This window comes from Quercus robur, chromosome 11, assembly GCF_932294415.1.
Source record: "Quercus robur chromosome 11, dhQueRobu3.1, whole genome shotgun sequence".
NCBI lineage: Eukaryota > Viridiplantae > Streptophyta > Magnoliopsida > Fagales > Fagaceae > Quercus > Quercus robur.
Genome location: NC_065544.1, coordinates 37,788,772 through 37,804,421, shown reverse-complemented (window position 1 = coordinate 37,804,421; position 15,650 = coordinate 37,788,772). Strand labels below are relative to the sequence as shown.

General features: G+C 36.2%; 1 protein-coding gene across 5 annotated transcripts; it reads right to left on the bottom strand.

Annotated features, from left to right (window-relative positions):
- Positions 1–1,165: 1,165 nt before the first annotated feature.
- Positions 1,166–15,134, bottom strand: LOC126707027 (E3 ubiquitin-protein ligase MBR2-like). 5 transcript variants are annotated; one of them, XM_050406615.1, is made up of 9 exons: positions 14,784–15,128; positions 12,376–12,484; positions 11,852–11,921; positions 11,501–11,618; positions 9,466–11,337; positions 3,257–3,307; positions 2,065–2,163; positions 1,845–1,985; positions 1,166–1,631 (listed from the first exon to the last, which is right to left on the bottom strand). In XM_050406615.1, the coding sequence occupies exons 5-9, from the start codon at positions 11,236–11,238 to the stop codon at positions 1,500–1,502; spliced, it is 2,196 nt and encodes a 731-aa protein (XP_050262572.1). In that variant the 5' UTR covers positions 11,239–11,337; positions 11,501–11,618; positions 11,852–11,921; positions 12,376–12,484; positions 14,784–15,128; the 3' UTR covers positions 1,166–1,499. The 5 variants fall into 5 exon arrangements, 4 of the variants coding, with proteins under 4 accessions (XP_050262572.1, XP_050262570.1, XP_050262569.1 ...); XM_050406613.1 differs by having other exon boundaries at positions 12,380–12,484; XM_050406612.1 differs by lacking the exon at positions 12,376–12,484.
- Positions 15,135–15,650: the final 516 nt, after the last annotated feature.

The window sequence follows — 15,650 nt, the reverse complement described above, 5'->3', positions numbered from 1 at the left end:
ATAAGCAACCCACAAACTTACTGATCGCAACCCAAAAAAAACCAATTCACCGCCAAAAACACCAACAATCGCTGTGACAGATGAACCCAAAATTCAACCCACCGTGACCGCCGCACACAACCCAAACACCCATATATACCGTCGACCCAAAACACCCAACTCGCAGACCCACCATCATGAACCCACGACCAACTAACCAATAGCCAAACTTAACCACCGCCGCCACCACCAAACCCAAAACCAAACTAAAACTAAAGCAACGCCACTAGAGCCACCATCGGAGCTACCGACAATCAACCCAACTGATCCAACCACTGATCAACAGATCAACCAATCCAAGCCCACCGTCAACCGATCCCAACCCACCAATCCAAACCTAGCCCACTGATCTAACCTCAAAATCCAAAACACAACATCGGTGCAAGCTTTGAACGAGAGAAATGTGAGAGACGGAGTGAGGAGGGAGGAGCTGTGACTTGTGAGAGACAGAGAGAGGAAGTGAGAGTCAGAATGAGAAAGGACAGTTGAGAGAATAAAATGTTGTTTTTGGTTTTACAATTGTGCTACAATGCAATTCTAAAGGTAGAAATGCACTGTAGCACTGTTGCAAAAAATTTTGCAATGGTTGAAAATTAGAAGCCCAAATGCAACTTGCTTTTTGTGTGAAAATGATAAAGTTTCCTTACGTATGCCATTTAGCATACCTAGTGCAAATGCTCTAATAGGCCCTCCCAACTCCCAAGAGAGAAGAAATTGTAAAGGAAGCATATAAAACTATTACAAATAAGAGATTAAGTTGATTCTCAAAATAAATTAATTAATTAATTAAAATAAGAGATTAAGCAACATACAAGATACAACCACCTAACACAAACAATCAAACACCTTGAACTGATCACGAGCCCATGTGAAACACTATGAGAACAGATGAATAACTTGTTGAAGACCAACAATATGCATAGGATTCTAGTATGAAATGATAAAATCATCTCTAAAATTAAGTCCAAAAATAAAATCAGTCATAGTTTGACCTCATGTATCCAACTCTAGTTACAGGGGATTTAATAAAATGAAGATAAAATCCAAACTAAAATATTAAAATCTACCAAAATTGATAGGTCCAACTATAGGTGAAATAAAAATTTTAAATTAAAAAAAAATAAAAAAAAAAAGAAGTAATTCTTATTGCCAGCACCATTCTCAATGCCAGATAATGTGATATTTATAATTCCAGTGTATTTATAATTCACATTATGATATAAATGTATCAATTGCTAAAGGTATAGGCAAACCCTTTTATGACTAAAGCAGCATTTTTTTTTTTTTTTAAACAAACAGCTGCATCTTTTGTCTTTCTTGAAAACAGGCAGTTCATGAATGAGAAAGACTGCTTTAGGAGAAAGAGGTATTTAAGTAATCATCCACCCAATTATGGAATTGTTGATCCATAAGCAAAGAAATAATAATTTCAGGGCTTAGAGAATGATTGGTCGTCCCTCTCATTTTAACAGGGCCGTCGTTTTACAAATGGGGCACAGATTCTTCAGCATTAGCCACTGTTTGATGCAGTTGGTGTGAAAATCATGCCCACAATCTAGTGCCCCGAGATTATCCCCATCAGCATACTCCTCCTGCATGCGATGGTAACATTTCAAGAAAAGGAAAACAAAGTTGAAACTTAAAAGTAGTTGAGTGCAGCAACTGAAAGCAGAAATCTATTAGTTATAAGAAAAAGAAAAGGCTTGGAGGAAAAGAAAGAAAGTCTAGTTATTCTCTTCTCCTTTTTTTTTTTTTTTTTTTTTTTTCTCCTCTCACTGCCACATATAGACGGACGGATCTCATACCTGACATATACAACATGGTTCTAAGTCACGCAGGGATTCTGTTGCAGTAGCATATTTTCGCTGTTTCATTAACTCAAAAATGGTATCCTCGCTCAGTCCGGTGCTCACATCTCCAATGCGTTCTCCCAAAGCCAACAATTCCTGATATCCCAATCATTTGTATCAAGGGAACACTTACTAGTAAAATTTCCAATTGGAAAAATCATTTGTCCTTTCTTACCTCATAAGACATGTTATCGACGTCAAGCCGCATATCTCTATGCCTGTCATGCATATCAGCCATTCCATGATATACGAAGGGATCAAAAAGCATATAGTCCTAGCATATCACCCAAAGGAAGTTCAAATGTTAGACAAAGCCATCATCAGTGTTGAATGATAAGTTCCTAGTAGCAATTTTCTGGATCACCAGAGCATCTTAGTGAACCCTAATTAGAAGCTTGCCTAACAGAGCCATCATGTAAAGGTCTGTACTTTCTCACAGTTGCAACTATGCTGATTTATGAATAGGAAAATCTTTTAGAATGTGTAAGAAAGATGTACAAGCCAGACGGTAACCTTTGTTTCCCTTCAAGCTCACAAACTATTTAATCCAAACCCTAGGAGTTAAATCAAACATAAGGATAAAAACGAATATTTAAGTATCTAGGAGGATGGGGACAGGAGATGAACAAAGCTGTTATCCAATAAAAACTAAATTCACTTAAAGGGTGATACCCAAAAAGTTGACCATGACCCATCAACAAAAAAAAATTTATAATTAAAAAAAGAAAAAAAGAAGAGATCATCCACACACCAATATTATACTTGTAATTTGTTCGTGTGCCATCAGTTGCACAGTATATCATGTATAATAGATTATTCATGTTTAAGCTAGCACCATCATGATTCAAGATGATAAGGATACATGGGAGTAGTTAAAACTAGGTGCTCAATAATTTTTACAATATGGTGTAAAGATAAATGTAAGGTGTTTCAAATTCAGCAGGAAGTTATTTTAACCATTTTTATCCACTGCAAAGTACATGTTTCAGTATAGTGTTAACTGTTAGCAGCTAGCTGCTAGGCATTATGCATGATTCCATCACATCAACAAAGCATCACCGCTTTCTCTCCTGGCTGCTAATATTAAAATAAAAGGAATCTAATAATAAAAGAATCACATTAAATGACTGAAGCATTTGAAATGCACAAAAACACAACAATAGAACCATCAATCAGTTTTTGAATACCACAATAAGAAAAGAAAGATAAATGTAACTGAATCAACTTGAGCCAGAGTAGGTTGTTAATGCAGTCAACAGATCAAAATAAGTTCTAAGATACCAACTTCAAACAAAAACAGTAATTTAACATTTAACATAAATGATAATAACAGTAAACATAAATGATTATAAAAGTAAACATCGAACCTCAGCTCGTATGTTCTCACCCCTGCGCATGGCACTCAAGACTTGACGAATCTGGTACATAGAGATGGACAAAAATTGTTAGTTCCAGTGGGAATGCATCTGCAAAATCAATTAGCCAGTCAATGAGTTGTTTTAACAACCAACATAATATTACATGTCAGACAAAAACCATGATGAGTGAGAATACAAGTAGCAAGGAGTTTTTTGTGCATAATTGGACATTCAAGTGAGTATCCTTTGGGCTAAGTGGCACTTCCACCTCAAATAAAAATGGGATAATGGGTTGATGTCAAGAGTTGCATCCTGTGGGGTGTGGGTGAGAATTTTACGCTAAAAAATTTTGAACTGGACATTCAACACAGTTAAAACTTTTCCATTTTCCCCATTTCCCAAATATAGGTACATAGTGATAAAAGCATGACAAGTACTTTGTGATTATTAAACCCTAGCTCAACATTTAATTCATTGAGATAATTAACCCTCCATAGATCACATGTTCTGCTGCAAAGAACACCATAAAGCTATTATCCACGTTATGTAATATTACAACTTCTTTTTTTTTTTCTTTTTTGATAGGTAAGAATAATTTTATTGAAATGAGACTACTTCATGAAAAACACACAAAGTAGCCTAAAGAATTACAAATAGAAAAAAATATCTACATAGACTACATATGAATCGACTCTATGAAAGATTGAACAGAGTTACTATCTATGTGACCCATTACAAAAGATCACTCATAAAGAGAACTAATGAAGGATTCTAGCAATTGAGTTGACATGCACTCCACATCTTCAAAAGTAATATTACAACTTCCATGTGTATGTATCTGTATGTGTACTATAAATGAAACAAATCTCAGGCATAATTACTTCCGTTGGTCAGTAAATACATGGTATATACTATATTGTACATATAGATTCCTTGCTAACATGAAATTATCCAGTTCCAACTCATACTTTCAGTAAAATATCCTAGAGAGAAAAAAAGGGAGGGAAATAAAACAAAAAACAAAAACAAAGAGTAACACAGATTTTTATTTTTAACTTAAGTACACTTTTGGCTATTAAAGTTTAGGATTGTTTCATTTTAGCCCTTTACATTTTAATATTTTCATTTTGGCCCTTCATAGTTGATTATGTTCTCATATTGGCCCTGCCGTCCATTTTCCTTAGTAGTGTGACTGTAAATACAATGAAATTCCTACATTCCATAGGATTTTAGAGCTACTATTTCATGAAATAGTTAAACATGAAGGGCTTTAAATATCACATTACTAAGGAAAATGAACAACAAGGCCAATATGAAAACATAATCATACACGAAGGGCCTAAATGAAAATAAACCCAAACTTTATGGGGCAAAAGTGTACTTTAGTCCTTTTTCTTTTAATTGGTGAGTTTATACATGCACTCAAAGGGTTGCGAATCCAGGCTTTTACCCTCCACCTTTTCCCCCGCCCGCGCCCGCTGGGGGGGGTGTTGGTGGAGGTGCCAATTGTGCTTGAGCTCATTGGTGAGTTACACAGAGAAAGTAACTATAATGAGCAGGCATATCCATCTATGTATATGTACATAATATATTATTAGGACAAATATAGAGTTACTTCAACTAGGAGATTACATGAATCAAACTCATAAACATGTACCCACTTCCACTCCCATGTGACAGAAATCTTAGACCCATGAGCTAAAGTTGATATAGATTTGAGAAGTAATTCACAATTAGTTATGTAAAAGAACCTATAGTTCATATGGTTTTCAAAATCATACCTCATTCATGGAAAAACAGAATAAAATTGAAGATTGCATAACAGAAAGTTACAGACATCGCAATAGTAGTCACCACATGTTACCCAGAAATGCATGATTGGATTTTGTTTTAATGATAATTACACGGATGCATGAATTTTGAATCCACGACCTCACAACCCACCTTACTCTAATTTGGGAAGGATTGCTATTTGAGTTAATGCTCATTGGCTGCTAAATCCATGATTGGAATAATCAAGATCATACCAAATAACTAACGATATCATCAAGATCCATCCTTACCCCCTGAGATCTATGAACGTGACAAGCTTCAAGAAAGCACATCAAGGTGCGGTGGAGCTAATGGGTCACTGATCTAACAGTAAGGATGGTCGACAAGGTGTGATGGGGTTGATGGGCCATCAATCTAATAGTGAGAAAGAAAATCTATGGCCAACGGCACAATGCAGTGCAGGAAAGAGAACTGAAAGGGGCTGTTCAAGAGTGAGAATTAGCCAACAAATGGTTGCATGATGATTTAGCTACAAAAAAATTGAGGTAACTTTGGTTGAAAGAAGGTAATAAGAAAACGTTTTTTTCCCCCATCATATAGGTAAACTCTCATAGGAGGAATAACTATCAACAATCTAGATTAATGTGCTCACATCAAATAAAAAGGAAAATAGAGATAATTGTGCAATTCTATAGTAACCTAAATCGTGATGGGATGCAATTCTCTACCATTAATGTTGTGAATGTGGAACATCTAGAGAGTTAGAGACTGAGGAGGGAGAAGTCCTATACGTGCTGAAAAGCATGGATGGGTTGAAAGCAATAGGACCAGATGGTTTCACGATTGCATTAATAATGATAATAGTCATACTTTTGAGGATTTGGAGCAAACAGGGGACCAGCAATTAGCATTGTAGGGACTTTGTTTGCTTGGTCTTGTGCTTGGGGATTCACTTCTAGGGATTCCATTCCGTCATTTTTAGATTCTCTTTCTTCTTGTACATAATTCCCTTTGTGTAGTTTTTTTCTTTTTCTGTACATACGTTTTTTGGCTGCTTCATTCTTGTATGAAGTTTTTGTTAATAAAATTGTCTTACCTATAAAAATAAAAATAAGTGATGAGAGAATATATTGTGAAGGTATCCCACACCTTCTGAGACGGTAACATCTAAGAAAAATATTCCACAGTTTATGAGACAGTTATCTTTGAGAAAAGTTTAAATGTCTCATTACCAAAAAAGCAGAGGCTGTGGATGTAAAGGATTTTGGACCTATTAGCCTCATGGGTAGTATTTATAAAATTTAGGCTAAAGTATTGTTGAACAAATTGAACAATGTTTTGGGGGAATTAGTATTTTACACTCAAAATGCTTTCATTCATGGAAGAGAAATCTTGGATTTGTTTCTTATAGCAAATGAGTTATCAGATAGTACATTGAAAGCTGGTATTTGTTCTGCAAACTAACTAGATTTGGAGAAAGATTATGTCCATGCTAATGGGGAATTCCTACTATATCTGTTGAAGAGGTTTTGTTTTTGGGAGAAGTTGTGTAACTGGATATCATCTTGCATTTTCATTTTATGATTTCTAGTTTTGGTGAATGGAAAAAGGGGTTTTTTTGACAGTTCAAAGGCGTAAGAGAGGGAGATCCACTTACTCTATTTCTCTTTGTTATTGTTATGGAAGCACTAAGAAGACTACTATCAAAGGGGTACTTAGCTGGTTTTTATATTACCAAAGCCAGTGGCAAATCATTGGAGATTTCTCACTCTTTGCAGACGGCACACTCATTTTCTATGGAGCGGATTAACTTCTATATTTAAGGTGTGTTGGGGCTAAAGATTATGTAAATCTGAAATTGTAACGGTTGGTAAAATCAGAGATATGGAGGAGTTGGTTGCAATTATATTTGGGATAACCTCAAGGAGCACTTTTTAAATCAACTCCACATGTGTCAATTGTTGTATATTTTGTTCATAGTTGATCCCAAGCCTGGAACAATGATGGTTGCAGTAGGCTAACAGCCAGTGTAATAAATCGTCACTTTATTATGATGGAGCCACTACAGATCAGGAAAATACATGTGACCGACCCTGACTCATTTATAAAGAATCCACAGCCAACCCCCAAAATTTTGAGACTAAGCTTGGTGATTGTTTGAAAAAAGATATAAAAGCGATAGGCAGGATGGAAGAAATTTCATTTGTCTAAGGAAGCCTTACAGTAAGAGAATGTTGTCTAGTCTCCAACTTAAAAATTAAGTTGGAGACTAAACAACACACTCTTATTCCATTGTCTATCCTTGATTCCCTTGCTTCTTGTCAACCAATAAAATGGAAAAACTATGACATGATTTTTGCGGGCAAGTAGGGAGAGGAGTTTGATTAAATTCCATCTTGTGAATTGGAATGTGATTTGTAATCCAATTTCATTAGGTGGTGGTTTGGGGGTTAGGAAGCTATTGGTTTTCAACAACCATTACTTGGGAAATGATTATGAAGACATATGGAGGAGAGAAACAGTCAATGAAGAAAAGTTATAGATTTAAATATGGGGGGACTTGGGGTGAATGGTGTTCTGATATTGCTAGGGTTCCATATGGAGTGAGTTTACGCCAATATCATAAGTGGATGGACCAACTAATGTAGGAAAAATTGGGAAATCCATCTACATATGCTTGTGATCGGTATAGAGTTAGGAGAATTTGTGGACTTTGGGTTTAAAACCCTTTCAAAGAAGGGATCAAAAGAACACTAAGGCCCCGTGCCTCAATATAAAACACTCACAAATATATATATATATATATATATATATATATATATATAAAAGGACTCTTTCTTATACTTATAGTATTTGGACTCTTGGTTTGACTAGTAAACTAAAAACCAGAAAAAAGATTAACTTGGACTCAAAGAAAATTAAACCTATGATGCATAGGATCTCCAAGAAAGTTCTAGGCTCAACTAAACTATTTTAGATGTTAATTCTTTTTTCTTTATTTTCTTTTTTTGGGTTTCACTCTTGTAAACATCTCGTGTATTAGGATAGCACCTCTTTTTGGGTTTATTTATATAATGAAATTCATTATTAGCTAGGAAAAAAAAAGGGGCTACAAGATCACTATTCAACAGACTTTGTAATTCCTATTTAGCTAGTTACTAGTTTGAGATGAATCTCAAATGTCTTAATGCAAAAAGATTATTAAAGGTCAAGTGTAAGATGAGGAGAAGGAGAACTATGACAACCAAAATAAAAGAGAAGTTAAGAGTCTGTTTGGTTGGAGAGGTGGAAAAGTAGGAGGATAGAAAACAGGAAAAGAATAGAAAAGTGGGAGGATAGAAGAGATTTAGTTTTCTCTCATTTGTGTTTGGTTGGAATGGAAAAGTGGAAAGATGGAAACCTCATTTGTTAGGTTGAGAAGAAAATGAGAGAATGGAAAATAAATTTAGTGTAAATTTACAATTATATCCCTGTTAATAAAACAAAAAGTAATATAATATTTTTATTAAAAAAAATTTATATGGACACTTCACTTTATAATCGTAAAAATGTCAATAAACTGTGATGACAGAGTAAAATACATTGCAAAGAAGATTAAGTAGAAGATAAGAATAGTGGCTGATGTTTCTCAACAAAAAAATATTAAAAAAACAAAAAAAAAAATAGTGATTGGCTTAAATTAAACCACAACCACATAATAAAACCAAAATATATCTTCAATTAATATATATCCAGACGCATCAAAATCTAGATTCAATGACTAGCATTCTTTTGTTCTTAGCTAGAAACTGGCGATCCTCAAAAAAAAAAAGCTAGAAACTGGCGGAGAACGAAAGACAAAGAAAGAAGAACGAAAAAAAAAAGAAAAGAAAAAGAAGCAAAGGCGATGAAAGAAAAAAGCTCAGGCAAAGAATGAATGAAGAAGAAGAAGATTCAGTTCTGATGAGAGAAAAAATAAGCATACGAAGCAGGTGTTGGTAAGTAAGGACGAAATGGTAATTTTTGGTTCATTCTCAGTTTTCTTCCCTATTTTCTTTCAGATTAGGAGGGATCTTGTTTGGGAGGGCCCAGAAGGAAAATACCTGGGCCCCACCAAATTATTTTCCTCTCTTCCTTCAAACCAAACACCACTAAAATATTCTCTCCACTTCACTTTTCTTTTTCTTTTTTTTTTTTTCCATCCTCCCTATTTCACCTCTAACCATACATACCCTAAGAGTCAAGTGATTTAGATTGAGTAAAATGTAAACAATGAAATGAGTAAGCAGCATATCAAACTACATAATTACAGCATCACTAATAAGAATAACTCTGCACCGCTGCAATACCACTACCACTATTGCACATTCAATTGAGTAAACGCCATAGCCAGAACACAGCCTCTAAATAACAAAGACATAGAAAGAGTAAACTTGAAAAGGAGAAAGTATTATCAGAATACCAACCTCAGTTACCAGTCGGCGTCTCCCTTCAATGTCAACAGCTAAAGCCCGCAAAGAATGGGAACTACCAAGAACATCATCACCTGGTCTCTCCAAGAAGAATGCTGATCTTGGATATTGTTGGTGACGGCCCTGGCTATTAGGTCCAGATGACATCAGTGTATCTTGTGAAGAAGTAGACGGGCCTGGAGGTAATGAGGTAAAATGACCACTGGGACCTCCAGATTCTGAGTCCATGGATGGAAACAAAGACCAGGGAAATTCCGACAGTCTTTGCTGATTTTGTGATGGGGGAGGGTGGCGAGGAATCCAGGTAGGATTGGGCAATGTATGCATGCTTGAACTGGGACCAATCCTAGCGGTGGAAGGAGCTCCTCCAGAATTGCCCAAGTTTCCAGTAGCCAAACTCCAACTTGTTGGATCATTTACAGAATTTCTCACATCCGTTGCAGGTACAAACATAGGGTGCTCTGCACTGTGTCTTGGGATGCTTCTTAAGTTTGATTCTTCTCTTAATGCAGGCCCTCGTTCTCCAGAGTTAACAGAACTTGACAAGCTGCCCACTCTTGAATTGGAAACCCCATTCCACTGGAAAGAATGCATGTTTCCTGACAAACCAGGCATATGCATTGCATGAGACTGGCTTTGGGGACCACTTGAAGTTGTTGATACTGCTGCTGTGGGTCTCAAATCCGGAAAATCACTAAATGGAACAGGTCTAGGTGATTGATGAGAGGAAAAATTAGATCGCCTGATACTCCCTGTCGAAGATAAATTATGTGGTACAGCTTCCTGTTGATGTCTAGCAACTAACCTCCTACTGTAATTCAAGAAGCTATCTGCATCCCCTGTAACGCCTAAAGGAAATCCATCAGTAGTCGCTCCTCTTACACCAATCCCAATGCTTAGGTTCTGCTGTTCTGGAGGACTAACAACAGGAGAATTCTGTGAGGGCATATATAAACTGTCAGAAGGATTATAATGAGTAGTGCCAGTATGCCATCCAACATTCTCACCCTGCGGAAAGGAGCTAGAACTTCCACCAGTATAAGACTGCCCAGAAGTACCTTCAAGGGACTTTCTCTTGCAGGATAAACCCCAAGTCCCCAAAGAAGAACTTGAGGCACCATTATTTTCCTCCACCATATAACTGGGGCATCCTGATGAAGTCCCAACATTATCAAATGAACTACTAGCAGTAGATCTCTGATCTATTTCTAGTCCACTTGACCTGTTAAGATTCGGGCCTATACCAGATCCCATATCCTGGCCACTATTCCCACTGTTAGCCACATATGTTGCATTTAAATTCACGTTCTGAGGGATATGTGTAGAGCTGGAGCCTTGCATGAACATAGGGCCACTTCTAACCCTATTGCCACTTATGCCAATATTAACTCTCCCGGGAAAGAGGAAATTGGTTCCTTCAAATCGCCCTTCATTCAATCTTGGACCAGACCCAGAATGAATATTGAATGAAGAAGACCAACCATGCTCAGTTTTTGTCCCATCATCATTCGCTTGGTTTTGTGGATTCATTCTAGAGCTAGGTTCACCTGTGTTCCAGCCACTAAAGCTTGGAACATCCTGTGTACTAACATTCAGACTCGTAGTCTCGGCAGAAGATACCATATAATTTGACAGCGGACTTTCTACAGGATGTAACGTGTTATTCAAAGAAGTCTGCTGACTCATACCTGAGGTATTAGAAACAGAACCCTGCCCAATATCCACAACTTCAGAGAAGGAATCAAAGGTAATCCTTTGCCCTTGCATCAGGGCCAATTTATTCCAAGTGATAAAGACTGTATGATGTTACACAACAATCCAGCTTCTATCAAAAATGACGGTTTATGTCTCACTTCTCAGGCACACCTGAAAGCATGCAACCAGAAGAAAAAGATACAATATACATATAAACATCAAAAGTGATTTAGATCTCAAGAGAGAACAATGTCAAAATAGCTGTATAAACTCTAATATTAAACAACAGAAGTAGACAAAAAGATAATATAATGTTCTTGCAACAGGCACTTACTAGACCATATGATATTAAACTTTATAGGCTCCCATGTATGTCAACTTTGATGAATGATGTAGACTTATGACTGATTGCATCATTTCATGTCTCAACCAAAAGCCCAGAGAAGCTACACCTGAGTACAACAGAAATAACCATCCTTAAAGGCAAGTGAAGGGAAAAAAGGTGCAGAAAACAATGACTTTTGGATGAGATATGCAGGTTGTTATATGCTAACCCTTAATACCCTCAAGCTGATACTTAGCAGAATTAAATGGAGATAGGATGACATTGATACATGCATGATAATAATCCTCACATTCTATTTGAAGTTTTGAAATACCTTCAATGATCGAGTAAAGAGCTTACCTGTTATTTAAACTGCAAATACTGGCAGTTTTAATGGGTCAATTTAATTACACATCCCTCGTTTGATAGTCTATAAAGAAAAAAACGCCATGTCAAAAACATAATCAATGGTGTCTTTGCATGAATGGTGAGCTAAATGGGTTAATTTGAGGCAAATGCCCATAAGAATTTAAAAAGTTTTAAAAGCATAGAAAGGGAAGAACCATAAATAACAATCAATCATTAAGACAGCTAAAATTTGAAAGGTCTAAGATAACACCAACATTGAACAACTATAAATCTTCCACTCCCATATCTCTCAAACATCCCATGAACATGATGAAATTTGGCTGATTAGTATATTTAAGTAACTCAAGCTAGGGGGAAACACTTCTTAATCCTATTTTCTAATAGATTTAAAATACTATAGCATGTCAATTGGCATTTTGATCCAATGGTTCTTTCCTCCGCAGAATTGTTCAGGGACAAAAAACAAACAAACAAAAATAGGGGGTTAGGGGGAGGGGGGAGGGAGAGAGTCATACATACAAGAGTACTATATTGAGCACCCTTTGGCACTCCAACATGTGCCTTAAGTATGTTGTCCATACCATTGCACTTCATTTGTTTTCCTCTAGTATGCTGTCCACACATCTGTAAAAGCACAAAATACATACCCTACCTTAGCATGCCATATCCCATGTGACCCAACACATGTTTTACCCTAGCTCATACACTACATTCATCTAGCTATCCTTATAGATATATGATTGAATTTAAAACTATGGTATCCTCTACATGATGATTGCCATTTGCCATTATGCCAAAGTCACCAATGGTTTCTTTCCAGTGTAGGCGAAAATTGAATCCAAGTCCCTTATTCAAGGGCAAAATGTAACGACCTAAGGAAAAGCGCTAGACACATCTGCGCTATACCTCAAAAGGACTAGTCACAATTGAGGCTCTTGTAGTTGTTAATAAAGCCCAGTTCAACCCAGTAAATACCCGATATGGGACTCATTACACACCCACACACATCACACAATCAATCAAATTGGGGTATCACAATCTCCCCTACTTAAATCCCTAACGTCCTCGTTAGAGCCCACTTTGCGGGATAGTGTTTCTAAGCCCATATGGGATTACCGGGTCGACTCTGATACCATATGTAACAACCCAAGGAAAAGCGCTAGTCACATCTGCGCTATACCTCAAAATGACTAGTTACAATTGAAACTCCTTGTAGTTGTTAATAAAGCCCAGTTCAACCCAGTAAATATTCGATGTGGGACTCATCACACACCCACACACATCACACAATCAATCAAATTGGGGCATCACAATCTCCCCCCACTTAAATCCCTAACGTCCTCGTTAGGGCCTACTTTGTGGAGTAGTGTCTCCGAGCCCACATGAGGTTACCGGACCAGCTCTGATACCATATGTAACGACCCAAGGAAAAGCGCTAGCCACATCTGCGATATACCTCAAAAGGACTAGTCACAATTGAGGCTCTTGCAGTTGTTAATAAAACTCAGTTCAACCCAGTAAATACCCGATGTGGGACTCATTACACACCCACACACATCACACAATCAATCAAATTGGGGTATCACAATAAAGGCCTCTACACATTGAAGGGAGGTCATTCTTTATAAACACATTCTCATGTACTGCCCTAGGCAATGTGGGATTCCATGAAATGCAAGACCCCCCTTTTTGGGTCACTACAATCCACCCCCCTTACGAGCACACGCGTCCTCGCGTGTGGGCCCTAACGAAGATGTTAGGGATTTAAGTGGGGGAGATTGTGATGCCCCAATTTGATTGATTGTGTGATGTGTGTAAGTGTGTGATGAGTCCCACATCGGATATTTACTGGGTTGAACTGGGCTTTATTAACAACTACAAGGAGCTTCAATTGAGACTAACTTTTTTGAGATATAGCGCAGATGTGACTAGCGTTTTTCCTTGGGTTGTTACACAAAAGACTTCACTAGTAAAGTTAAGTAGAACCCACATTCTTCTATTTGTCTTTTATTAATAGTATTTGTTGTTAATTTGTTGCCCAAGGAATGTTTGGAAGACAAAGAAATTGTTTTCAAATCAACATTATTTATATGAGTGGCCTAATGTTTGATTGGCAATGTCTCCTCTCTTTTCTTTTGTAGAAAATTTGATGTGTATTTACCAAAAATATTATAATACTAAACAGATACAATGTTCAAACTGCTAGCTTTTGGTACAAATTACATTTAGATATAATTAAAGTCATCACCAGAGGAAAAATTGCAAGGAATTTACATAATAATTGCTCCACTAGAGCTCCAGGTCATATCTCAATCAAGAACAAACCTTTAAAAAATCACTAACAAAAAAACTTTTAAAACATCAAAAATTTCTACACTAATATTATTTTTAGGAGAGAAAAAAAAAAGGACAAAAGTGAAGAAGCGAGATCATTAAGACTCAATGCATGCAAGAGTAAGTATCTGCATTCTCAGATCAAAAACTCTAACAAAGCTTTGTGAAGATCACCTAAGACGCTCAATTTCAAAATACCCAATACAAATCTTGTATTTCTAACAATTAAATTACCCAATTCAGCATCAAATGCCTTAAACACAAATACCAACATCATAAACACAAACAAAAAATTAAAATATTATAACCCAAAAAAAAAAATCCAACAGGACCATGCAGGGAAGGGGTAAAAAATAGAAAAAGTTTCAAAATTTGAGAAAAAATTAAATTAAATGGGTCAATCTGATCCCCTCCATGCTCTCAAAATTGCATCAAAATCTTCTAAGAAAACCCAAAAAAAAAAAAAAAAAAAAAAAAACAAAAACAAAACAAAAACAAAAACAAAAGTAGGAATAATGATAATAGAAAATAAATATATATATAAAAAAAAAAAAAAAAAGACAAATTTTTTTTTCTTAAGAAAAAGCACCTGAGAGAGCTGAGGAAATTGAGAGTAAAGGAGAGGATCGGTGAGCAGAAAGATCAAATTGGATTTCGGATGAAGCAACAGGTAGAAGCACTAGCTCTTGAACCAGATTCAATAACGCTTATGACTTTTCTCTCTCTCTCTCTCTCTCTCTCTCTCTCTGATTCCTTATTGTTCTTCTTGTTTCAGTTACTTTTTTTTTTAATTTTTTCTTAGGTTTTTGTAAAAGACTTGGAAATCTCTCAATACGACAAGAGCAACTGCGCAATCGGATGAGAGGTAGAAAAGAGAGAGAGAGAGAGAGAGAGGGCGAGTGTGTCTGTGAATCTGATTTGTTTTAAGATTTGTGTTGTGAGGTTTGGGTTGGGTTTGGTTTTTGTCGTTTGTTTGGGTCTTTGTTTTTTTTTTTTTTTTTTTTTTTTCGTAAGTACTAGGCAATAGGCATAATAGCCCAAAAATATATTCGTTGTCTGAACAAGTTCCACGTAGCTCGCATGCACTTGAATCAGCCAATGATTCCTGCTGTGACCTCACGACTTTTTAACTTTTCACTCGACAACCCATTAGGATAATCAGGAAGATTATCTGGCTGTTTAACGTTAAACACCGTAAAAAAATGTCATTATTGTATGACATTTTTTACTTGAAAGTTTTGAATTCTCATTTAGGTTTTTTTTTTTTTTTTTAATCTCTCTACATTTGCAATATTTTTTTAAAATTTTGATTCTTATTTTATTTGTTCCAATAGAAAAAAGAAATTGGTTTTTCTAATATATTTTTTACGTAATTGATTTGTTTTCTTCGATTTGATTGCAACCATAAAAATGTGAGAGAGGAAAAAATTCAGATCGTATGAACAAAAATTTTCAT

What these genes read in the sequence shown, in the direction of transcription:
- LOC126707027 (XM_050406615.1), bottom strand. Translation starts at nt 11,238, where the DNA reads ATGCAAGGGCAAAGGATTACCTTTGATTCCTTCTCTGAAGTTGTGGAT. An exon ending in TCGATAACATGTCTTATGAG is followed by an intron (nt 1,986 to 2,064) that starts GTAAGAAAGGAC and finishes TTGGGATATCAG; the next exon opens with GAATTGTTGGCTTTGGGAGA. An exon ending in AACCATGTTGTATATGTCAG is followed by an intron (nt 1,632 to 1,844) that starts GTATGAGATCCG and finishes CATCGCATGCAG; the next exon opens with GAGGAGTATGCTGATGGGGA.